Raw genomic sequence first — 24,988 nt, 5'->3', positions numbered from 1 at the left:
GTCAACTTTACCTTAACAAGTGGCGACTTTTCTGCCACATTTTTACCGTGAAAAGCTACAAGGACTTCTTTCAATGCCTCGTGAAGATACTTGATTTAATTTGCATATTCGCAAAAGACAGAGAATGGAAATGACTTAAGTTGAGGTTATGATGACCGGAGGTTGTCATTAATGAACAGCAAAGTCCAGTAAAAATAGACGCTTTCCTAGGATAAATTAAGTTTGTTGACAAAAAAATAAGAACAAATAGCCAAATAGGAACCGAGGAAACAAGGTACCACCTTGTAGATTTGTCTAGCCTAACCGCTTACCTGTTAAAAAGTCGAAAATGTTGTCGAGGCTGTTCATGAAGCGTTTGAAATGCGGTTTTCGACGGAGCCAGGTGTTCTGGGGTCGAAGGCCACCCGAAGCTGACACAGTCAACGCCTGACAGGTCAGGTTGGGGATAGGTTCGTACTCTAGCAACGCGCCGGTTATCAAGGCCTGGGGAAACACGACCTCAGCGACTTGTCCCATTAGGAGCTACAATTATTAATAATTGTAGATGAAATTGAAAGTTTTTTTTCCTGTCAGCCGTTAATCAAACATAAAGAAGTAACAGGACAACTCCAAGGCTTCGTGCCTCTAGACCATCTGACTTTAGAATCTCATTGGTAGCTGAGGTTAGTCTACAACAGGTGTTCAAGCCAAAGTTGGACGTTTAAGACAGTAAAAAATAACGTTTTGAGAGGTTAAAACACATTTTACTCGCTAAATAGCTTTTTGTCCAGCATTTAAGCCATGTCTGGAAAGACTTGATACTACAGCAGTTCAGCCACCCTAGGACAGTCTCTGCTACAATCTTGATATCCAGCTTGAGCAAGCTTTTTGAACTTGCAAATTCTCGGAAATGTGCAATCCTAAGCCACAATAAGACTGATCTCGTGTACGATTTATGACGGCCCTTGGGATTGTGGACAACCATCAATGAAGTAGCCACCAATTGTCCGACTATGAGCTGGCGTTAACTACCTGTGACTCGAAAGCAGTCTCCTTTTATGTCCAGTTTGTACAGTCTGGAAGTAGGTGATGGAATAATTTTACTATCGCATTTGGCCTTGCTAGCTCTCCCAAACACAACTGTTTATATCTACAAGTTAAAGAATCCGCCGCTATTTGTTTTTTTTTTAGTAATTGTGTAATTAATATACTTGGACACCGTCTGATTAAGAACCGTCAATCGTCCAAGAAATCTTGCTCCTTTGGTAGTCAAGGGAAATATCAAAACAACTGCGTACTAGGTTTGATAACAGTACGCTCGTATTTTTCAACTCTTTCATTTATACCACTTCTTAATGAACTTACCAACCATAAATTTCGAGGTGAGCAATTCTAGCTGAATCATTTAAAACACTTCTAGACCGATATGTTTTCATGCCAAGTTAGACTCGATTGATCAAGCCTACATGCTGGGAGGGCGTCCTTTAAGGTTACTCAACATTTCATGGTATGAAGCTGCAAAAGTGAGGAAAATTGAAGAGAACACAATGAGGCGTGCAGTACCGTACCGATGTGGGACTGACGCATACCTGCGCCTGATGAGGCATACTGGCAGACGCGTGTATCTTACTGGTCCATCTAGGTTACACCAAAAGCAATCACAGCTAGGTACGCCAGAAACCATACAAACTGTTGGATCACCTGATATATGCATGTGCCACCTGGTGGTGCCCAACGCCTTGAAATGGATCGCACTTCTGTCAATCATTGGTTCTCATCATGGTGGATTGAATTAGCAGTGGTGGATTTAAGAAAATTTGCTTCAAAAAATTATTTAGTTTTATAATTGTCGTCTAACAATTTATAACGCCTGCAATTTACTTTGTACGTAAAATACTACTTCTTTTTATTTGGAGAATAAGTAGTGTTGGTCTAGCGTTGACCATTTATAATATTCTGATTTACTGAATCAGAATTACGCTGGTAAAATATTATGGTTCAGCTAGATATCCTAGTGAAGCTACTGACAAGCTTGTAGAAACCACTAAAATTCTCTTTTATCTCAAACCGCTCCCCTTTATACCTACTTTATTTACACTAGGGAAAAGTTAATGAATTAAAAATTCCTGGACTTGGAGGTTAATTGTATTTAAACCCTACCTCGCCCCAAATCTGGAGTCATTTTAAACAAATTCCACTCAAAACTATGGGATTGTAGACGTGGTTAATATTTTTTGCCTCAGTTGAGGTTTCGGATAATGTTAAGTCCAGCTAAGTTGCATAGACGTGATCAATTATTCCAGTTTTTTATACTTTCATAACTTCATACTTTTCACTTAATCATTAAGTTCGATTCCACCGTTCTCTTTAGTGAAGGAATGTACAATAAATATTGTCAGAAGGGACAAAATAAGTACTCGTACCTGAAAGGCAAGAGTGATGACATCGTTGAGGAGAGGTAGAAAAGGGTTGATGTCGTAATTCTGCAGCTCGTATATCCTCTCCTCATCGCATACACTTTCACGTCCATTGTCACTGAATTTGTAGATACAGTTCCGCAGACCAAAAGTATTTACCAGCCAAAAAAGAATGGTTTCGTTGGTGGAGGTTTGCTCCTAAAACCAAATCAGCACGTTTTTTGATGGGTAAAGTCGGAAAAAATACAAATCCCTCTTTTTTTATCTTAAACTAATTATCAATATAGGTATTATGGAATCAGGTATTGGGTATCGTGAGGTGATAGTTCACATTTACAGGTTTTGGTAAGATCTTCGCAGCTTTCCCTTCATGCTCTTCTTGTTAGGAGATCACCAGTCCCTGCATACATCTTAATGAAGTTTCTTCCAGGCTTCCGCACCCTAAAAAGTCTTCTGAAAGGACCCGGGTCACAAAGTGGTCGAATGTGGATAGGAAACCTAGGCGCCACAGAAGAAGGCGTCTGGAGTGGAGGGCCTAGTATGAGACGCCAAGCTGAAAGACCCTTAAAACTCACATCGCCTTTAGGCAATTGCTTCAATCTCGTGTTCTTCTGAAAGGCTATCGTCTATTTATATGGAATCGAAGCGAAGCGGTTTGACAATGGCATTCTTTGTGGAGCATTAAATTGAGCGCCCGCAAAGTCGAGCTTAGGAGGCTGGATTTACCAAATTACTGCAAATCTTTTTGAGTGTTAGCAGTTTCGCTCACTTTCATCTGGATTCTAGCACTTAATCACACTCGTTTTAATAAGCCTGTAATGTGGTCACTGTTGGTCCTTGATCAGCCATTTCAAGATCATAGATAAATAAAAGTAAAAAACAATTTTCTCACATTGAGTACAGACTGTACAGCTCGAATTGTGGTAGTAAGGAGGGTGGAAATTTGAGCTTCGTCATGTACGGCATCGGCACCGCGTAGCAGAAGAAAAATCAGTTCTGCCACAGCTAATGAGGGCCAAGATTTTGCTTTTTGCACGTCTAAATCTAACAGTAGGAACGGAGTTGGGACAATCGCACCAATTGTTGACTTACCTTTTACTAGTCGGTTAATAAATATCACTTCTTTGCCCTCTAGACACCGAAGCAGACTCGATTTTGCAGTAAAATTATGAATTCCATTCTGAAAAAATACATTTTAATTTACTCATTGAAACGTTGATTTGAGGTAATTTACGAACTCACTGCATCAGCTCTGCTTTGTGCAACGGCGATCAACTGTCGAACGTCAAGAAGGTATGGTGGGGTTGTCATTTGCAAACAATCAGGAGCACGACGATGAACCAGTTCAGCGAAATACTTTGTTGTCGAAATCAACTAGTAGGAGGTGTTGGTTAATCCGTCTATCCAACCTACCCGTCTGGTAAGTGTGTTTGCAGTCGACAGTTGTTCTCGCAAAATCAGATTCTCCTTAGCCAATCGGGAGACGCGGTCCTCAAGGTCATCCTGTGTGGACATATCCTGTTTGAGAATAGGAAGCAGCGGTCTTACGTTTGAGGAATTTGGATGACCATCACAAAAAAGCATGAGTTGTTGTGTAACAAGGGAGTGAAACAATGCTCTCGCTCCTTAAAAGACAAGCGCGCTTATATTTCTATGCTTGAGTGAAATTGGGCATGTGACTTAGAGACTGAAGCTTCTGTGCAATAAGATATGCAGGTCTCAGAAGATACCTTTTTAGGAGGATAGACGTTACATTCCCTAAGAAGATGAAGCTCTTCATTCTGTTTATTTAGCGTCCATTCGAGTTGCGACTTCTCGGCATTCAGTAGTTCTACCTCCTTTTGTAGTCTTCTGCAAATCCAAGAACATTATGCATCAAAAATCTCTATTAGGTTATAGGACATTTTCAGTCGATCTCATTGACTGTTTGACTATTTCTGGCTCTTTCCAAGAAAAGTTTTGCTTGCACACCGTAGAGTTGTATCAAGTTGCATCAAGTGAATAAATCACAACCGTAATTCCTATTTGGCTTTCAATAGGAAATTTATAACGAAAAAATACAACGCAAGTGCAATCAGATGAGGAGTATGGATGAAGTGTTGTTTAGAAGTATGGGGCACGGAGTGGGTCGTTTGAGGGAACCCATTAACTTGGCTTACCTAACGTTAGAATACTAGGGCCATTTCTCATCGTTGCCCATTGGTAAGCGATTTTAAACAGGGTTTTTGTAAATTACGAAAAAGAGGACAAGAAAAACAAATTGTAGGTCTTTGGGGCCCATTGTCCCCCTTTGCTGAATGGCGTACGGGTGGCACGTTATCGTTTGCCTTCCACAAGTTTTCTCCGCATGGTTTCCGGTTTTAGATTAGTGATCAAATAGGCCTTAGCTGCAACATTTTGACAAGTTAACCAAAAAACGAACGAAAATCCTTAACATCGTCAGAAAAAGAGGGTTCTCCGAGTTAATTCCATATCAGAATCAGCCACTTTTTAAAACCATGTATGCGCGGTACTTACTACCTCTTCATCCTTCCTGAACGCCATGCATGCTACTGAAACCTCGGCACCAAGTTTAGTTTGGTTAGTAAAAGCAGGCAGGCTCGGACCAAATATGTCAGTTGCAATTGCCAACTAGTGATATGAGGAATCAAAGTAATAGGAGAGTAGTAGAGACCACATTAGAGTACCATATCGCACCACTAGACTGACGCATGGAAGTAGTAGAGACTTTCGGGAGAGCATGCCATGCTCTAGATTGAATTGAAATTTTGACATTAATATCGTACCTGCTAGCCTCGTGATGGATTTGAATCATACTTTCAAGATTCGCTAAATCGTTAACGTCTGTTTGGGCCTCGGATGAGCAGCTACCGGTCGCTGAGGATTTTTTGTTCAGATGTTCAATCCACTCCTCTAATCGGCGTATGGACACTGAAATAAAAAAAAAACCAACGAATGTACCATGAATTGGCATTCTCACATTGTGATCCTCGATTAGTCACTCATAGATCCCAAAACTTCTGTAAAAACGCACAATTTCTGCCCTAATATAAGTGGCGTGACTAAACAAGGATTTGTACTAGTATTTGGCGGGTTTGAGACCTTTAAGTTCGTTACCAAAGTCCCAACAATAAAATGAGAAGATTTTATTTAACACTCCCTTCTAGAAGAAAGAACAGTATTTCCTGATTAGCACGTAAATGCCGGGAAAGTTGAGGAGTGTTTGTTCAGGCAGAGAAGCTAGTTTTTGAAGAACAGCCCATACGCACACTGGCAGGCAAAAATGCCCAGACTAGGGATGTGTAGAGACGAGCTGCACTGACATTATGAGGTATTTCAAATTTGTGTGACCGCTAGCAAATCGTCGATTAAATGAATAGTATTGTTGACAAAAATGTTTAACTCCTACTTGATGTGAATGTCTTTTTTAGGTTCTAGTGGTTTCATTTTATACAAATATCCTAGGCAATATGTAATTGTTGGGAGCCTCCAGTAACTGTGACTCGTTTCAACAAGAAGCCTCTTGCAAAGCAGTCGATGTATGCATGACATTTGAAATCCTATTTCATGATAAATTTTACTATTTAGGTGCGCGATGACCCATTTGTAATGCTTCGTGACATCAGAATCACCACAGGGCCGACGCTCATACGCAGATGTTCTCTCTTCTATTGAATCCCTATTACTTCATTTGTAGGTACATTTGGAAGTTCCTCCTTAGTTCTTCGTGACGTCTGTAGATTTTCTAATCCATTTGTGGACGACTCTACCAGGGAGGAAATCAGCTTTTGGTGGACTAAACTCGTGCTCTTGTTACAAAAAAGGCAGCAAAGAAACTTCCCGGAAGGCCTACTGTTTGGCAGGAAATGTCACATAACGTGCATTCACTATTTTAAATACAAAGCGTTGGTTTTTCTCGAATGTCTCAAATATAATGCCGATCTCGTGTGCATCTTTTCCCCAAAATCTCTCGTGGCGACACAATTAGCTTAGCCACGAAGGATCATCTTTCACCTTTTAGGGTCTACGAATCGTCTAGTGCGCCTTTTGAAGAGAAGAAATTCACTCAGAAGGAAAACGATCTACTTAATTCGTTAAAGGCAAATGTGATGACCATCTAATTTTTTGAGGTACAAACGGAAAAAAAGTACTCTGTGGTTGATTTGGCGAAACATTGCCACTCGTTCTAGGGCTGAGGCTCAAGTAGAAAGGTTTTCAGCTTAAAATAATATCAAGCGATACCTTGGTATTTTAGAAGTAAAAAAAGTAACTTGCTTTGAGCTTCATGCTGCCGAGCTTGAGCGGTTGCAAAGGACTCCTGATACATTTCCAATTTCCGGTAAAGTTCCTCTTTCTCTGCATCTAGAGTGGAGCATCGTGCCTGTAGGTCCAACAGCAGATTTGCGCTTGCGTTGGCCCGCTGATTCATCTATATTCGAGGATAGGCAAAATTGGAAAATGCATAGAGAGATACTTCAAGTACAATTAAGCCTTAGTTACACACCTAGAATTAGAACTATTACCAGGTGTTGTTCACTAATCTGCATGGTACCCGGCCCACACGTTTTTAATTATTTGGGTCCACTGATCTTCGAGACGACAAATAACAGTGTTTATGAGTGAGTCCTTACAATGGCCCGTAGTGACGACCAACTTTTTCTGTAAACAAACGTGTGAAACCTCTGGCTGCCTTTGGAAGCCCCAAAGTCAATTGCGGCAGGGTAATGAGACGCTCAGGCCTGGTACGACATTTTAGTGAATTAAACACTTTTGATACGACGGTATGACTGTCAGCGAAGATCAAAAGCTGTGGTAATTTCCAACCCTCAACCACAGAAATCAGACTTGGACAAATTTGTCCCTGTTGAGCGTGAAGAAGGCCCGGATTTCATCAGATCCCATGGCTCTGTAGTGTTTTCATCTGACTCATCTCTGCCTGAAGTTGAAAGTGCTAGAGAAGTGGCAATGTTTCGATGGCCTGCCCTCTGGCATTCAGTCACCGATACTTGGACTTGTCGGGGGACTTGGGATCTGGCGAATCGGGAATGTCTGCTTATTACAGGCAGTCGGTGTAATGTAATTTCTAACAATATTCGGGAGTAGATTTGGTTGTGAACAGGCTTAATCAACCGCCCCATTGGTGCATTTAGACAATCGTCTAGGTGGATTGACAGCGGATAATGTGCGCAAGGTGAAGAAGCCCAGGAATAGTCAACTGAGAAAAAGTAGGCTCTGCGGCCTACCCTGTGGTGCCTGCCAATTCCTGGAGCTGGGGGCACGGAGTCTTTCTGACAATCCCTGGATGGTGCTTTTCCCTTTGGTGTGGTATGACATGATTCTTAAATCTTTTTCATTTCTCCTAATCAACACAACTTGCTAAAGACCTATCGCACACTGGCTACCGAATCATCACCTTAGCATTGATCCCAAAGTGAAGCACACTGTTTTAGGGCAGAAGATTGATTCCTGTTTGTTAGCTCCGTTCCGACTTAATCTAAGGTTAGGATTTGTAAATAAACTATGGCTAACCTCAGTTTTCCGTCCCGACTTGAAGGTGGCGTCTTCAGAGGCTATTTTCAGTTCAACTCCAACTGGAGTGATTTTGCGTAAACTTCGGTGAAGTTTGCCTCCTGAGTGATAGTTCACTTCTTCATAATCACCGAAACTTCTGTCAGATTGACCTCGGCTGCCTTTGTGCTTACCTGTGAAAGCGACAAATTTTTTGCGGTACTGATATATTTAGGGGAATTTTTGAGGAATTTCAAGGACTAATTTCCTTATAAATGAAGCATCTTACCATGATTATTGAGTCGGCCGCGTTTTCCTTTTTTGCTCTCCTCCACTTGTTCCTCCTTCTACAAAGCGAATAATGTTAACTAAATTCATTCCAACGCTTTACAGCATCTGCTTGTAAAACTGCACCTTCATAAGCTTTGCAATTTGTGATTCCTTCACGGCAATTTCACTTTCCCGGGTCTTTAATTGGTTTCGAAGACTATTTATTTCCCGCTCCAGCATCTCAATTGACTTCCCCTTGCTTTCCTCCACTTCGGTCTTACTGTGGCGTGGAGTCTTGTGTCTGCGAAGGAGGCTGAGTGCGCGATTGTAGGTTTTCGACGACTGAAAAGGATAAAATTCTACTTGCTGGCAGGGAAAAAACTTCCTTACCCCCTTTTTGCGTGCAAATTTGGTGTCTTCACTAAAAAAGAACCGAGAAAGAAGAAGAAACACTTCAAACACAGGTGTGTGCAACCACCTACAACCCACCCTATGGCATAAAAAAGCAGGTGAGTCTCTCGTGCCAGTGATTTAGCTCACCTTGCCTCTGCCTTTTGTTGCTGTTTTTGTCGAATCTCCTGAAGCTGATGAAGGTGTTCCTGAGCTAGCCAACGACGTGCAAAGGCCTGAATCGCCGTGATCTGCTGAAGAATTGGTTGATAGCGTCGTCGAGTAATCCATCCTCTTAGGTGGCTTTGAATGACCGTCATAGCTGCCGTGATCCTTGCACTGCGGGCGCGTTCAAGATATGCCAAAACTCCGTTACCAAAGAAGATTTTGGTCCTGCCCAGACGGTATTTGTTTGCATCCTAAAGAGGAAGATAAGTTTAGAGGATGGTATTGTTTGTGAACAACAATTTCTGGACAATCAATCCCAAATCGGATTTTAACTGATCTTTTGACTGAGAGGGACGGAGTAAAGACATCTTGGACGAGGCAGAAGAGGGACCAAATGGAGCGTCGGAAACACTGTGAAATGATACTTATTTGAACGTGTGCTTGACTACACAGACTCCTTAACTGTAGTATGTTACATAACAAGGAGAAATTCTACAACATTAAAATTTATTCAGTCGTAATTAAAAGCTATTGTATCTCGAGGGACCAATGGTTGTCTCACTTCAAGCTGTTGTGTAGGCGGTGCGTCAGTATTTTTTAATATAAGGGCCGCCAACTTACAAATTTCTTCATAACTTAAAAGAACCACATTTAGCTAGTATTTACCAAAGGCTTTTCTGAAGAAGGTATAGGCACTTCCTTTGTTTTACCACAAAATTCTCAACAAGAGAAATGTGCAGCATTGATAGATGGTAGTCTCGCTTTTTACATGAAGACAGTGTTTCCTAGGGTGAGAAATAATCGAAGTTGCGCTAGCCTTACTGTCAACTGTAGTAGTCGCATGCCAGCCACATAACCTTGTAGAACCAACCGTCGACCAACACATCGATGCTTCAAGACATGCTTAAACGTGTTTTAAGACGCTGAATGGGTGAACTAACAGCATGAGTGGTCTAAATCACTCACCTCCACGTTGTTACGAAGAATGGCTTCCGATTTCTTGACAGGGTCCTTTTCAAAACAGTGATTGCCAGGACAGAGCTGCCAGTATCGACTCAAAAAGTCCTCGTATGTCCACCTGAAATACATTAAAGCTATTCGAAAATCAACATGTAGAATTACAAAAGAATGCAAATTTTCGAAGATTTATTTTCTTGGAATTTTAAATGGATGCATAGGTCTGCATTGTTACACGCATTTAAGGAAACACGGTCAACTCGAATGCAGACGGTTTCGGCAACCGTAAGTTTAAACTGGAGATTAGAGGTTTTGTATTAAAAAAGACTTACTGGTGGACCTGGCTTTTATTTTTAAGTATGCGAATTTCAATTATTCGATTTCGATAGTAGGAAACCTAAAAACTTTGCGCTATTTTTCGAAACAGGTAAAGATGAAAGGAACAACAGTTAGCCGTCTCTGGACGTGATATTAAACACCACCCGTATGAGAAGACACACATCTTCCCAACCGAATGGGAGAGTTGTCGCCATGCAGCGGGGATGTCTGCCAAGTCCCAAGTTGTATCAAAATCTTTCCCCGGCCCTCTACTTCGATTACAGAGCAGTTACCTACCCCAGTACCTACTTTCTCCTCGCTATTCAATTTGTCTCTCCCTAATCAGTCTGCTAGTCAAGTGAAAGGCTCCAAATTAACTGTTTTGGAATGTGACAAATGCGGGGCGCTCTATGCTTTCAGCCACATATATCAAACGCGCACTACGATGGCGCTCGTATAATAGCTTAACGAAGGTGTGTGACGATGAAGAAGTGGTGTGGTGTAGCTTGAAATATTCTTCGCATCCTTCTCAAATGCACCCACATTCATCCAAATTCATCGACTTCCTCTCCAAATTACGCTGCCCTTGTGGGACTATGAATGGTGCCATTGAATGGACGTAGGGCTAATCGAGGTGCCACATGATAAAAATCACGAGTAAAGAATTGCATCCTGCAATACGACGTTCCAACCCAAGTGAACGGTACTGGCATAACAACGTACTGTGCATCGACAAAAGAAAAGAGGAGTTGCTTGCCTTGATGGATAGCCAGCAGCACTGATCCTGATGGTTTGAAGCACACCACAAGCTCTCAGCTGTTGCATCACTCGTTCTGGACAAAATCTGGAGGGTGTATAGGGGAGTAAAAGAACATGAGAGGTCATCTGAGGCGCAGTGAGAGTTGTTGCCAAGTGAGAGAAAGTGGGTGAATTACGTGAACGGTGCTTTGTGGTCGTTGGGTTTGATGCACCGAACGTAGTGACTCGTTGTACGATCTAGAATCTCCATTAGAGTCCCCAGGGATGTCGAGAACTGGAGCAGGATTAGCAAAATGAAACGGCATTAATAATTTTGGTTTAGTAGCATGCGGTTTTAGGCCAGGTATGAACTGGCTCGGATTGTGAGACCTTCCATAAAAATTGAAGTCCCTAGTATTTCCTTTGCTAACAAGAAGCTTCGATACCCCAGAAGGTGGACTATCACTATTACTGACGCATGGATTAGTTGATGTCGGTCTTCTCGTAAGCAAATCTTCTTTCTGTAGTATCTCGCATTAACTTGAAGCAAAAAAATGATATCAGCACAAATGTACGGATTATTCAACTAGGTATCAACGTAATCTATTCATTTTTGGTTAAGATGAAGCTCCTAAAAGTAGGCATCATTTGGTGAATAACTGATTACCAACAGTTAGCTGCATTAGAAGATGCAAATGCTGATAATTGACCAAAAAAGTTCCAGACGATGTGTCAACGCATTAAAGGGCTACTCTTAATCCAAGTAGCTCTAAAATTCGTTCTAATTGCAACAATGTAAAAAGCATTAATTGGAGAGGAACCATCTTTTCAGGAGCCAATTGGCTGAAATTTCCAGTCAATTATATGATCCTGCGTTGAATCACTCTTACCTGGGTCACTACCGTCGGTTTGGTGAAAATTCCTTGATGTTTTACCCCGATAACATTGGTTTTCCCAAAATTCTCTATCATTTTTCGTAATATTGGGTTCTAATATAAAATTACCAAAAGAACCGATTCAAAATAAACCTTCGGTCCTACTACCTGAAAGAACATAAAAACCAAATGGCAAGTTAATCAGTGAGGTTCGCAAATCTTCCACGATCCGTGCTACATCTTGGCGCCATGCGGTCTGATTATTCCACTTAAGCTCCCTCATCCCCTTTTATGCAGGAAAAATATACGTATAACGTTAACATATCACAAAACACATGCTATTTAAACTTTGACCCAATATAGAACCTACAATATGTAACATGTAAGGTATAAAATCCATATTTTGGGATTTTTCTTTCTCACTAATTCGTAGACGGCTAATGGGAAATCCAGTTGAATTTCCAACCAATGACTTTACAGAGAGGTTAACAGAACACCAATCACAACTGTATCAGCCGGTTCTCAGGTTCCCCCTCAAAAAATCCTTTAGATTTGCTTGCCTTGGTGCTAGTTAAGAGGTTGGCGTGTTCAGGAATGATTCGGTCCAGATTCTTCTCCACGAACCCGTCCACAGCGTATTCTACTTTTTCGGAAAAGTGTTGAATGATGAAGCGTTCCTGAGCCCAGAACTTTGACTGACTAAAGTCGCGACTTCGACCTAAATGTTCATTGCAAATGCGACCTAGCCAATTTCTGTCATTTGGCCTTGGCAGCTTGGGTCAGAAAAGGTAAGAAGTGCAATTTAGTTTTTTTCGCAATTTGTCACAAAATCACACGGAGGCAGTAAAACTGATGATACAGACGTAGCACTTCCCATCTCCAAACTCTGCTCAAGGATAACTTGAAACGCTGAAAAATTTCACCCAATCTCATTACTGACGTCTTGGAAACGTTTTTATAATACTATTGAAAACCTGTAGCTAGTGCTTCGGGGATTAAGTTGTTCAAAAAGTACTCCAAATTTAAACTTATTTCAGAAACGAACGCAAAAACACTAACTTTTTGGCAAAGTTGGTGAAAATACACCTAGTGGGGCCGCTGGTTTCAAAGAAGACATTCACCATTCAATATCTAGACGACGAGTATTGCCTTTTTCTGGATCGATCGACAACAAAGGACAAACAAAAGGCTTTTGTTTGAAAATTAAGAAAAAGTTAGGAAATGTCATACCACTCGGATAAAGTCATTACCTTGCACTCATCATTCAGCAGTTCAATTACACCCATCGGCCCTTCCAACAACTGAATGCAAGGTGCATTGTTATAGTATTCCACAAAACTCCATTCCAGGCCTTCACGAATATACTCTTCTTGCTCCAACTGGAAGACATTCTGTGAAAGGAACAAGTTTAAGTAATTGCTGTCTTCTCGTTTTGGTGTCGGTTATGGCATCGCTTATGTCACCATGTTGGCTCACTTTAATGAAGCGTTGTTGCAGTTTTTCGTTGGCATAGTTTATGCAGAACTGTTCAAAACTATTGACTTCCATTGTCTCAAAACCGTAAATATCAAGAATGCCAATAAAATTGTCCTCCGTTGGTTCTTCCTAAGGTTGGATAAAACGCATAGATTACTCTCACAACAGGAAAGTTGAGTGGCGATACAACTTTCCTCACTCACTGAACAAGCAGCTAGTGATTCATTGCACCGGTTTACAATCCACCTGAAGAGCATTTGATAGATGAGTTTGGCAAGGGCATCTCTTGCTGAATTGGCCTCTGGAACAGTTAAAGGCTTGTGCATTTCACCCTCGACGGTGTGAATAATGCGAAAGCATAGGCAGTCGTAGGCTGGTCCTCCGGAGTTTGACTGGACAGTGCACTGGAGCAGCTGAAAGGCTTCTTGCAGTGATCGCTCTCCAGCATCCTGTGCAAATCAAGGAAGTATTTTGGTAGGGTTTTCCAGTAAATTAAGCAAATTTGTGACAGTCAGTCCAGACACCGTTCATCAAGTCACCGGCAATGGTGCCCTTCACCATGCAACACCCCATGTTCATGAAGTCGTGAAAGTTATAAATAAAGACGTGGATTCAAAACAAACAGATGTCTACTGGCACCCCCAGAAGACTGTGGGTACAGTAATGGATGATGTTTGGACAGGCATTTACTCGGTGGTCAAGCACTTCAATAGTGCGTACGTTTCAAATATACCTGCGTGTGTGTATACGTCTATCACTGACGATCTCGATCTCCGTAGTCATTCAGGGTTGAGAGTGTTCAATCAGCCCGTACAGCATCTGTCTTAAGACAGAAGTCGTCTGACTCAGGCTTAGCTTATAGTGGGGCTAAACTACACAAGAGGGGTGTTACCATGGTAGTAGTGAATGCATTCATTTAGAATAGCCCCATTTTGAGAAGCTAGTCTAAATTTTGCAATAGATTGACTTTTGCACGATCTCAGATAGCTAACCTCATGTATTACATAGTGTAACAATTCGGTTTTGAAGTTTTGACGCGTCCCCTTTACAGCCTGGAAGTAGTTCCGAATAAGATCCGCCCGTATAAGTTTCTAAAAGCGTTTCTCGGAGATTAGATCCTCACCAATGGTGAAAAAATGCAGTCAGGTGTCCCTTCTGTTGGAGTCTTCAAGACGGTGTTTGACCCTATGTAGGAGGACCCGATAGTGAAAAGCAATTCGTGTAACTAAACTTTCTTAAAGAGCGATGTATTCCTTTAAAACCATTCTGGTTACAAATTTGACGATGAAATTCAATAATCCACAGACTCAGAGTTATTCGTGAGCCCTATCGTGGATGTCATGAAGTACTCTAGAGAAGTGGGCATGTCTGTGCTAATCAAATTACCTTTCATGTATAACTCAAGGCCATTTTCATAATTCTGTGAGGATTTCCAATGCAAAAAATTTCAAAAGGAGATCAGCTTCTAATGAAGCATCATGGGCTGAGAAAAAACTTATTTGGAGGCGTATACTACATGACCGTTACAACGTACAGTTATTTGAGAACCGCCTTGTGAAATCCCCGAGTACGTGACGTTGCCCAGATGCAGAATAGCCGCCAAGATCGTGAAAACTGTATTCACCTCATCATCACTAAAGCCTAAAACAAGGAAAAGAGGAAAGGACGTTTCACGGAGGCATTGGGAGGGGGAGACTTCGAGTACTCACCCAAATCCTGCAGTGACTGCAAAGTGGTCGTAAAGTTCTCCAAATCACCCAACTCTATCTCCTCCCATTTGGCATAATGGTAGGTGGTAGAACGATCAAGAGCCATTTCATTGAGAAAGGAATGGGAGCTCTTTGATCTGGGATCACTGACAGCCGCAAGAAGTTGGTAAAAAATGTGGTAATTTCGCTCATTTTTGTCCTTAAGAGACAAGAAAACAACGCTCAAGTGAAGAATAGGGGTTGCCTTATGAGTCGCACACGAAGCTAGAGGTCTAACGGCTGTAATAATCAACTGTGCACAACACGTTTCCTGCTAGAGTTGCAAAGGAACAAGTCAGCACAAAGCCAAGGTAACATCAACACAAACAACTTCATCTGGTCAAGTTGATGGAGGCTCAAGGACTCAAAACATGTAAGTAACATCGGTTCAAGTGCCTCTCACTTGACAAGATTCACGATTTTATGTTAATAGATGCCATAAATGGAGAGGGAATACGTTCCACATATTTGCAGTGAGTCAATGAGGACATTCCTTGTTAGTTAAAGTGTTAACCGTCCTTCAAATTATTTAAATTACATTTTCTTTTCGGTATTTTGACCACGGCGAAAATTGGCCGAGAGGTCACTTTCTGCCTTAGGGTGAGCAAGATTACATGCCACGTAAAAAGTAAAAAAGTAAATTAGTTGTAATGGTTGTGTCTGTGGAGAAGTACTTCAACAACCAAGCTGACGGTATATTGCCCAGCACTTGCTGCTTTTAAGTACCCTTGTGCAATTGGGTGAACTTGCGATTCTGTGGGGTTCGAAGACATTAACGTATTGTTTATGTTATCTTTGAAAATGGTGGTGACTTTTCTGCTATTTCGCAAATAGCGGAATAAGAAACGCTGAAAGACTAGTCAGGAAGTTTCGGAAATCATTAATTTTATTCACCTATGGATTGTAGCAAATAAATTAGATGAGTATTTTGTAACGCTTCGATTGTTTGTTCAACTCTGCGTTTTGTTTACATAGATACTTAAGTCTTCGCAATTGTATTTCCACTCGTTAACACGACCAGTAGTTCCCCGACATTTTTATGTTTGTTTGGAATTCACGTATTTACTCATAATCTTCAAGACTTTACAATCATGGGCTGTTGCATGGTGGAGAGCACTGGAGGCCACCATTTCCTGGTGTCTTGGTTAATGATGTTTAAAACTGACTGAGTGACTGGCTGACTGACGGTGTGACGGTGTGTGTTGGCTATCAGGATTGGAAGATTTCTCACTTACATCTTCGTCATTGTTTGAAATGAACTCTTCTCACATTAACAGTGGTGAAGTTTTTTGCCTAGACGGAAGGTCAAAGTTGCGAAGGCTTAAGAGTAAACATGTCATTGACAACACTCAAACAATAAGAGCCAATTCTTCTCTCACTAACCTGTAGCACGACTCTAGATTTCTCCAGAAGGTACGTCTTTATACAAGCTCGCACAAGACGATATCCTACTTGACTGAAAGCGACCTCCAAAAACTTGCCGAAACGACTACTATTGTCGTTGTGGGTAGTCCTCGCGTTGCCCAAACTCTCCAGTAAGGGTGAGCTGGCCAAAACCCGTATTGGCATGGAGACTGTGTCCTTCTTCAAACTCAAACCTCTATAACGTCTCGTTGTTGTCATTGCTGTTAGGTACTTCAGTACGTGTCTTGCAGAAACCGTTTTTCCAGCACCGGATTCTCCTGATATTATGATGGACTGGTTCTGTTGCAGTCTGTAATAAATATCCGTACTGTTTATGAGATCAAACTACATTTTAAAGGGGAGAGCGAGGAGCGGCAGACCAGGTGAAATAACTAGCAGGTATTCAAGAAATCCAAACAATACCATAATTGCACTACACGCTCAATTAAGTGAGAAGTGTATCACATTGGTGACAGCCACCACACACTACCACACTGTCAGTCAGTCAGTCACAGGGGTAGCGTTTCGCACTACGTTCAGGCATGACAGCATGTTGCTCCTTTCATCTGCAACATTTCCTCAAAATGTGTTAAAAGCTCGTGATTATTCACGGTTTTTTAACCTCTCCGTTGGAACAATCGTTAAGAGAAAACGAGTCGCACAAATCAAACTTAAAGTTGCTTTTGCGTAGCTGGAAGTTCATACGACTGCAGACAAATACTTACCGCGACTAAACCAATAGAGATTCGAAAATGAGTCCACGAAATAACTACAAAGAACAGGTAAACGTGTGCACTTCCTTTAACATTTGGCATAAGATAGTTCCCTAGCACTAGGCTTGCATTGGAATTGGACAAGCGAACAAAGCACTCAAACACTTACAGCTTCATTCTACTGAGTGCCTCATCTGCAATCGCAAAAATGTGAGGATCTCGTCGGGTCTCGCTCTCGACGTCATTCTGGTTGTAGGCATTCATGAACTCCATGCCGTAAATTGGTAGATCTTCATAGGGATTTAGAACTATGAGAAGTAGTCCTAAAGTGTAAATGCGTATTAAATTCAACTGCGGCTAGAAATCGACAAATATGATGGCCAAAAGTAGTGTTGCTTTGACACAATGCGATGCAGCTGTTTCCCATTAAATGATGAAGTGCATACGCACAGCCTCTGCTATTTACTATGCAAACGTCATGCTTACATTGTTATGGTACTAATAGTTTGCAGTATGAGTTTTGTCTACAGACTGTTTGCTTCAAATGACATTTGAGACGCTTCTGATGTCTTAAAACCGAGAGATAATGTTGGAAAAACATAAAAATCATACAGACATTAATATCATACCACAGTAGGTGTAGATCTCGTGCTGATCGCAGAAACGGGTCCTCAAATTATGAAGTACTATCAAGTATAAAATAGAGTATTAATGGCTTAAGAAGATAGTTTTTGATAAGTGACTCTTGTCGTATGACTGGGCACGACGAAAGCAACTTTTGTGCACAAGAACCTGACACTTGCGCATAGGTTTCATTTTATGTACTTTAAGCATTATTGGGTAAGGATCAGGCTAGACAGGAAACCTAGGCACTACCAACTAAGCGGTTACTTACTAACGTATGTATCTCACTTAGATGCATTTCATAAACAAGAGGAAATAGACAAATTCTTCCCTAGCGAAATGTACTATACCTTCTGGTTCGTTGATGAAATCAAGACCAGACAAATCTATTTGAGGAATACATCCATATCCACAATCAAACAGTGACGAATTTTTGTTGCAAAGTGTGGTCAAATCAACGGCTTCTTGCTCATTTGAATCGAGCCACCGCACAGTTGCACTTTTTCTTTCCGACAAAATCCTCAAAATGGTAGCCGGCCTCCAGGTAAATTCGGATTGCGGTACCCACAGCAATGCACCTTCCTGTACAGACATTAGCAATGCGCAAAATAATCATAAGTAAACGACCTAAAGCGATTAAAAGTAGTGATTGTAAGTGAAAGCGGAACAGTGGAAGTTTTAGTCAGTTACAAATGTAGGAAAGTAACTTGTAGATTTGCGCAGTGTATATTTTCAGGCGAAGCTAGTATTAGGGGCAATGCTGCTTTCTGCGAATTCAGTAAATATTGGTGAAAGGATGAAAGACGTTATTTTGTACCACGTCACTCACAGAACACCATCACTAAAAGCGTACTGGGCTACCATAAAACAGAAGTGTCATATCTAGAAAACATGACCTTTCTCTTTCTGCAGCTTTTTACCTTACTGGGTGCGTTATTGACGTGCCAACATAAAAGCAACAACTCGCAGTAACCACCTTATGAGAAACAGGCATTTGAGGGCAGCTTCAATGACCTACACATGAAGTTATGCAATAGAGGCATGAAACATGCAAAGGTTCGACTGGGACTGGGCAATACTCCTCCCAGCAAAAGGTTTGACAATGGTTTTTGATTTCCATCTCTATTCTGGTAGTTACGCGCGCATTATAAAATAAAATAGCTAAAGGAAAAGAAAATATGTGACCACATTGCAAATGACTAATATTTGCATGCAAAGGCTCCGTTATATTAAGCAAAATATTGATGCAGATGTGAGGGTGCAGAGAATGGCACTGCATTCAAGCACTTAGCACCCACTTATATACATTTATTGATATTATTTGCTGAATCATAATGTGTCCTAACTTCCGGTTATGAGTTATCTGTTACGAATATCTTATCTAGTAAGTAAGTTACATCCGAGTAATGATAAGTCAGAAATGCATGAGACCTTATTCAAATATTTTGTTGGGTGCTTGACGTTAAGTACAGGGTGATGGCTCAGAGACTTTTGTGTCGATTTCTTTGAAACCCCTCTGTGATATTCTTTTTCGATTGTTTTGCTCCACTAATCTTACTATCTACGCCGTTGATTCAATTCGCGACCTTGCAGCATGTTTAGCTTTATTCCGTTCAAAACAACGTCAACGATTGAACAAACAAGTGAGTCTTCTTTAGTTTTTAGTCGCCACTTGCCTAGTAAGCGTCTTTTCGATCCCCTCATATCCAGTGAAACAGGTTATGCGGTGAGCGCATCCTGTGATTCAGGTATTCACCCCATACGTCATTGAGACTGAGTGCATCGTTCTTTCTGTATGTTAGGTGTTTCCTTGAGAGTTTTTTTTTGTTTTTAAACAAGTCAGCTGCGCCTCCGGTCTTAAAGGGGAAGTGGATACGAAATCGTAGTATTTGGTATATCCTGTAGTATAGTTTCACTAATCTGCAGTGGTTAGCATGTAACTTTGTTCCTTTTAGTTGAGAAGGCGGTTGGCGAAAAGGCTTCTAGGCGTATATTCTACTTCAATGAAATACGGGAACGTTTTCTTGCTTGGGAGGTGCCTCCTGAACGACAGGCGGAAATTTTGAGAAAAAAGCTGTTTGTTGCCGCTAAAACCCCAAAGCAGATCCTTCACCTAGTTGACCTCATTCTCATGCTCTTCAACCACTGTCAATCTGGTTTCTCCGATACCTTAATGGAATCGAAGTCGATAGAGCAGTTGATAACATCGCTTGTTCTGCTTAAAAGTTGTTCGAATGCGGCCAAAAAGCTTGCATGGTTAATTAAGGTAAAATTTTGCTCCATAAGTTTCACACTTTATCTAGCTCTTAATTTCCTCTTCTGAGAGCCTAAGCAAAATACCTGTTTATACAGAAGAAGTCAGTAAGGTGGAGATGGATGCATTTCGTCGTGACTCATGGGTTCCAGAAATGGTACGTATTTCATACTTTGCAGGATTGGCCTAATCCTTTGCTACCCATAAAATATAGGAAATTAAGTTAAAAGCAGGAGGTTAAGCACACCTTTGCATCCCTGCTACTATCCTTATTAGCTTGTGCCCGTTAGCGCGTGCCTGGGTAGGTAAACACTACACATTCAAATCATCATTAGGAAGTATTTCTTTGCTCATTCTCTCCTTTGTATAGATAATTTAAAATTTTGAGTTACTTTGCATGCTGTATCCTGCAGTCTTTTTTATTACCGATGGCAAGATTGGGGTCGGGACTATTCCTCTTACATTCTTTTATAGTCTTTGCATGATTACCACGAGCTGGAAAATTCGATCATCGAGAAATATGGAAATGCAGATAAGATTGCTCATATCATAGAAACCGTCGATAAATCCGATGATATAAAGGTAAGCTCACAGATGTGTGGCCTCAGTTATTGTTCTTTTGCGGCTTATTCTCTGCGTTTCCATAGATGATAGAGAAACAACGAAGTGAAGTAAAAGAAGTGGAGTGCTGCCTTATGCGCGATGGGAATTTTCTACAGGAAATTAGAAACTCGTTCTATATATCTGAATGGCCCAAATACCAACTAACAAGAATGTTAGATCAGATTCGCCGTGCGTTGTCCACCATCGACTGCCTACTGGTATGCTCTTCATCCAAGTCATTTTTTCCTCTTCCCTTCCGTGTAGTGCTGGAGAATGTGAGATTTGCCAGAATTTCCTTTATATTGTTCAGACTGACTGAAGAGGCTCCGTAGTAAATGTTTGCAATTGTTCTATCATACAGGCCTTCCTCTCCTCGCCCTTATAAGCGTCATCCCCTGCACTCACCTTTGTCGCTCATCTGTGCAGCCGATCTTTTTGGAGAAACCACTCACTTAACAGAATAGGGCTATGCATTTATTTTTTTTGCAGTGGGAGAGATGGTGCTTGAACCCACCGTCACAGATGCATCCTGTATACTACAAAAAATCCATTGCTTCACCTACTTTGTGAATTGAGTTGCAGGGTGGTAAATGGCCTAGCAAGAGTGTATTCCGTAAATCAATTTCCATTCATAGGAGCGTTTGGCATGGTTGACACTGTTCCTATTTTGTACTCTTTCTCCTGCCACTCCCCATCTTAGTGATGCATGTTCTTTTACCTGTGTTCATTTGCCCAAGAGAAGCGTAAACTAGAGCACATTCTTCAAATTGTTGGCTTATGTTCACAAAAATATTGCAAGCGGCTCCAAAATGGACGTCTTTTGGAACATTAACGTCTAATGTGGCTTCAATCTTTGATTGTCTTCTCGAAAAGCAGGAGATTGGAGTGATTGCAAGAAGTGGACGTGGTCCCGACAGCCATACTGTTGTGTGTCCACGAAGTCAACCATCTGCAAAATAGGCCTCCATATGTGAGGATTGCATTCCATATTCAGTTACTAAAATCACTACCCTTACTCATATGGATTTAATTCACTTAACGCTGGCCTCAGTGAAGCGCTGGAGTCTTCCCTAAACCTGTTGAAAGATGTAGGGGCCTGAATGGTGAGCTGTCGACCAAAATTACGTGCAATGAGTACCATAGCATCAAGACGGTAGCCGAAACCTCAGAGATTGAAGGCATCGTACAGCTAAGAATACAAGTAGACTCAGGACCGTTTGGTTATTCCTTGAGTTGTGTACGACTTGCGTTCCTTCTTTACAGGCTGCGTTGAGGAGTACCAGTATGTCGGTGACTTCATCGCCCTCCATGTCTTACGGAAGAAGTTATTTTAACAGTGTAGGTTATTGCGACACTTGAAGGCCAATATTCTACATAGTCGCTTCCCTTCAAAAATAAGTGATTTTTTGAAACGAATTGGGAAAGTCTAACAATACTTGCTGACAATCTATGAGGTGGTCATTAATCCACTTGTTTTTCTTTTCTGTTGAATAGGATGAGGCACGGCGGACAGGTAGCTATGGCTATTCCTCGGTGAGTATCTGATGTCCACAAATACCTATGAACTTCAACTTACTTCATCTCTGCAGACGAGTTTTTTGCTCGACACCGTATGCTTACGTTCATTTCCGCCTTGCGATTCAAAATGAAACTTCGACTTTGTTGAAATAGAGAGAAGGGGATTTGTCAGACAAATCCCAGCAATTCTAGGTTGGTTTGCGTTTTGTTAGACTTTCATCTATTGCTTAAAGTACAAATCCTGAACAGTTGGCTCCCTTCACTTGATTTCATCTTTCCGAAAGGTAGTGGCGTAGCAGCGTTTTCATCCAGCTACTTAAGATGTTTGATGCGCAGAATGCCACCATATGAAGCTCTTCTTTCCATGCCACTGCAATTCACCTTCTTTTGAATGTGTCCAAGTGTAGTGCATTCATTTCAACCGTTTGTGGGTCGTTCGTTCACTGTTAGTCTGCAGTTTAAATAACTCGAGAATGGTGATAGTTGTCTCGAATTCCTGTAGGGATTGGAGGCGTACGAAGCGAAGAAAAGGGAAGTCGTTGAGAAGTACACAACGACACGTGAACTTGAACAAATTATCTCGGTTATCGACACCACTGCTGATGTAGAGGTAAGCTTTTCAGTGGGGGCGACTTATGTTGCTCTTTATCACTGCTGCTTAACTCCACTGTTCTCTTTTTTCCTTCTCGCAGGTATTGCAGCAACAATATGCTGCCGCTCAAGAACTCCAACAGCGCCTCATCGAAGATGCGGCTGTTTTAAGGGATTTCCAAAGGCAACTTTGTCCCACGGCATCACCCGAGAATCCGTTAGAAAGTCTTCAAACTCAGACAAACACCACATTCACTGCTATCGAAAACTTGATGGTAGGTCATCTTACCACCCACAGTGTCCTCTGCATCCTCTTTCCTCTGCTCAACTTCTGCCCTGCTTTTCACAGAAAACACTAGAAGAAAGTAGTCAGCAAAGGAGGCCTTTGATGGCACCGCAGTACTCGGTAAGCGTTGTCGATCTTGAAAGTGTTCATACTATTACCCCACATAAGAAGCAAAGCTGTCAATGCAGATGCCATTTCAAACTCTTCTTCACTAGACCGGTGGATGTGCATTCAATGGTTGTGAAGGCGCCATGGTTGGTGTTGGTTTTTTTGTGTTTGGCTCAATAGCTTCATCATAGGTCCTAATCAGTGGTCTGTCACCCCTTAAAAACCACCTGAAATGCGTGCCATAGCATCAAGGTGGTAACAGAAGCCTCAGAAATTAAGGGCATCGTACGCCTAAGTGTGCGAGTGGAATCAGGTCTGTTTTGTTTTGCTTTGAGTTGTGTAAGACTCGCGTTCCTTCTTTACAGGCTGCGTTGAGGAGTACCAGTGTGTTGGTGGCTTTGGCGAAACGAATTGGAAAAGTCTAAAAATACTTGCTGACAACCTATGGGGTGGTCATTAATCCACTTGTTTTTCTTTTGTGTTAAATAGGATGAGGCACCGCGGGGAGGTAGCTATGGTTATTCCTCAGTGAGTATCTGTTGTCTTTTTTAGTGGTTTTTTTTTACTTTTTATATCTACATCATCTATGTAGAGGACGAAATTCTGTCTACATGTCCACTTTTTATGGCCTTCCCTTATTGCCTCTGTTTACATTACCGTGTCCATGTGGGTTACCACCCTTCACTCCTTTCACGCATCGTTTCAGTGTTGATAAGTCACTTTTTTTGCAATATAGGTGTGAAAAAATGTATTGTAAGCGTTGTTTTCATATTCCTGTACCATTCAGGCACAGTGCACACTCTTAACTGATAGGTGGATAATTGCTATTCTCGCCCTCATGAGGTTTGTTTCTCACCCTTATTACCACTTTTAGAAGATAGCCTAATTGGCTTGGCTTGTGGATATATGTGCTCATTTTATTGCCTACTTTATCATATGGTTTAATGCAAATCAACTTCTGACATAGCCGAAGTGCTGAATGTGTGACATTCTCATCCTTTCGACCCGTTGATGATTCTTCATAGCGTTGTCGTGTTCTCAAATTACTCCTAACTTTTCTGCTTCTTCAACACTATCCCGTCGTCCAGCTAAGTTGTTTGCAGCTTCTTGCAGCATGAAGAAGTATCATGTCTGTTGTAAATCAGTGTTTTGACATCAGTATCTAATTCACACACTTCCTGGTCCCTTTTGGTTTCTTTGTGTCTGGGAGTCTGGATACACCTTTATTATCGTTTTGTAGAAGGACTGGCAGAGTTCACAGTTCTCCATATCATCCAATCTTGGAAGGCCACCTGAAACCTGCTATTTTGTCATGTCATTTTAGGAACGACCCAACTCCGGTTGTGAATTGTCCGAGTACAAAATGAATACTGAGGTATGTTTGGGTGATTTCAGTGCTATTGCATTTGTAAGTGCTTTAAAAAGAGTTTTTTCCCACCACCAAAGCCAATTGGACACAATATGGGGAAATGAGTTTGTTCTGTCTGAGTGTACCCTACTATTTCACTTTTAGCCAATAGACATGAATACCTATCTCTGTCCTTTGTGTCAGCGTATTTTCCACTCCCAACGCTTACTTAACACCCACACGAGGCTAGAACACGTATGTCGAGGAGCACTTTTCCTCTTGTCTGCATTAATTAACTGTGCACCGCTGCTGGGCGACAGTATTTAGTAAAGTAATTTCATCTTCTTTGTAGCCGAACTGACGTGCGCACGCATTCCTTCATTCATACTTGTCGCGGTATGAAGAAAAAATTAGGACTGTAATTCTATATTGCTTTATTTTCACTTTCATATTTGACCATGGTAACACTTCCATCTAGCAGCTGCTCGACTCTTGTGCTATTAATATACTTTCTTCTAAAGTCCCATGCCTTCGACTGTGGTAATTATGGTGTTGCGTTGACAGTGGGATTGCTGAGCTCACTTGAAAATAAAAAAGACCTCAAGTTTGCTGCGCAGATTTGTGGCAGAGGTGTCATTGAAACGCCATTGGCTGTCGCGATCATCTCAGCTCCGAGTCCTGCGAAATGAGTGGAG

General features: G+C 41.4%; 3 protein-coding genes across 3 annotated transcripts in view; 1 reads left to right on the top strand and 2 right to left on the bottom strand. All coding sequences in view use genetic code 11, as the record gives it.

The window, feature by feature from the left end:
- The window catches only part of EGR_01947 (Myosin-Va), a gene marked incomplete at both ends in the record, with an annotated part of 7,748 nt that extends 3,768 nt beyond the window's left edge, over positions 1-3,980 (bottom strand). Inside the window, 6 exons of the mRNA XM_024491196.1 lie at positions 312-522; positions 2,403-2,594; positions 3,289-3,440; positions 3,489-3,576; positions 3,639-3,770; positions 3,810-3,980. Of these exons, the coding sequence (XP_024354339.1) occupies positions 312-522; positions 2,403-2,594; positions 3,289-3,440; positions 3,489-3,576; positions 3,639-3,770; positions 3,810-3,980 (946 nt within the window). The remainder of the gene's footprint in view (positions 1-311; positions 523-2,402; positions 2,595-3,288; positions 3,441-3,488; positions 3,577-3,638; positions 3,771-3,809) is intronic.
- Positions 3,981-5,043: 1,063 nt separating this feature from the next.
- Positions 5,044-18,179, bottom strand: EGR_01946 (Myosin-Va; the record flags this gene model as incomplete). The annotated part of the gene is made up of 23 exons (XM_024491195.1): positions 5,044-5,146; positions 5,183-5,327; positions 6,639-6,825; positions 7,926-8,098; positions 8,194-8,251; positions 8,319-8,595; positions 8,715-8,983; positions 9,699-9,810; positions 10,663-10,952; positions 10,984-11,040; positions 11,636-11,734; positions 11,991-12,057; positions 12,128-12,393; positions 12,871-13,011; positions 13,097-13,225; positions 13,300-13,545; positions 14,089-14,187; positions 14,631-14,737; positions 14,806-15,004; positions 16,228-16,558; positions 17,131-17,284; positions 17,591-17,647; positions 17,936-18,179. The coding sequence occupies 23 exons, from the start codon at positions 18,177-18,179 to the stop codon at positions 5,044-5,046; spliced, it is 3,810 nt and encodes a 1,269-aa protein (XP_024354338.1).
- A 1,000-nt stretch (positions 18,180-19,179) lies between these two features.
- EGR_01945 (hypothetical protein) lies at positions 19,180-24,458 on the top strand (the record flags this gene model as incomplete). Its single annotated transcript, XM_024491194.1, has 8 exons — positions 19,180-19,333; positions 19,541-19,851; positions 19,889-19,996; positions 20,314-20,421; positions 20,487-20,660; positions 22,463-22,570; positions 22,653-22,826; positions 24,270-24,458. 8 exons carry the CDS (start codon positions 19,180-19,182, stop codon positions 24,456-24,458), a joined length of 1,326 nt encoding a protein of 441 aa, XP_024354337.1.
- Positions 24,459-24,988: the final 530 nt, after the last annotated feature.

Source organism: Echinococcus granulosus (genome assembly GCF_000524195.1).
Source record: "Echinococcus granulosus chromosome Unknown EG_S00008, whole genome shotgun sequence".
In the NCBI taxonomy this organism is placed as follows: Eukaryota; Metazoa; Platyhelminthes; class Cestoda; order Cyclophyllidea; family Taeniidae; genus Echinococcus; species Echinococcus granulosus.
Note: the sequence above shows the minus strand (reverse complement) of the source record. Positions and strands in the feature narration are given on the sequence as shown.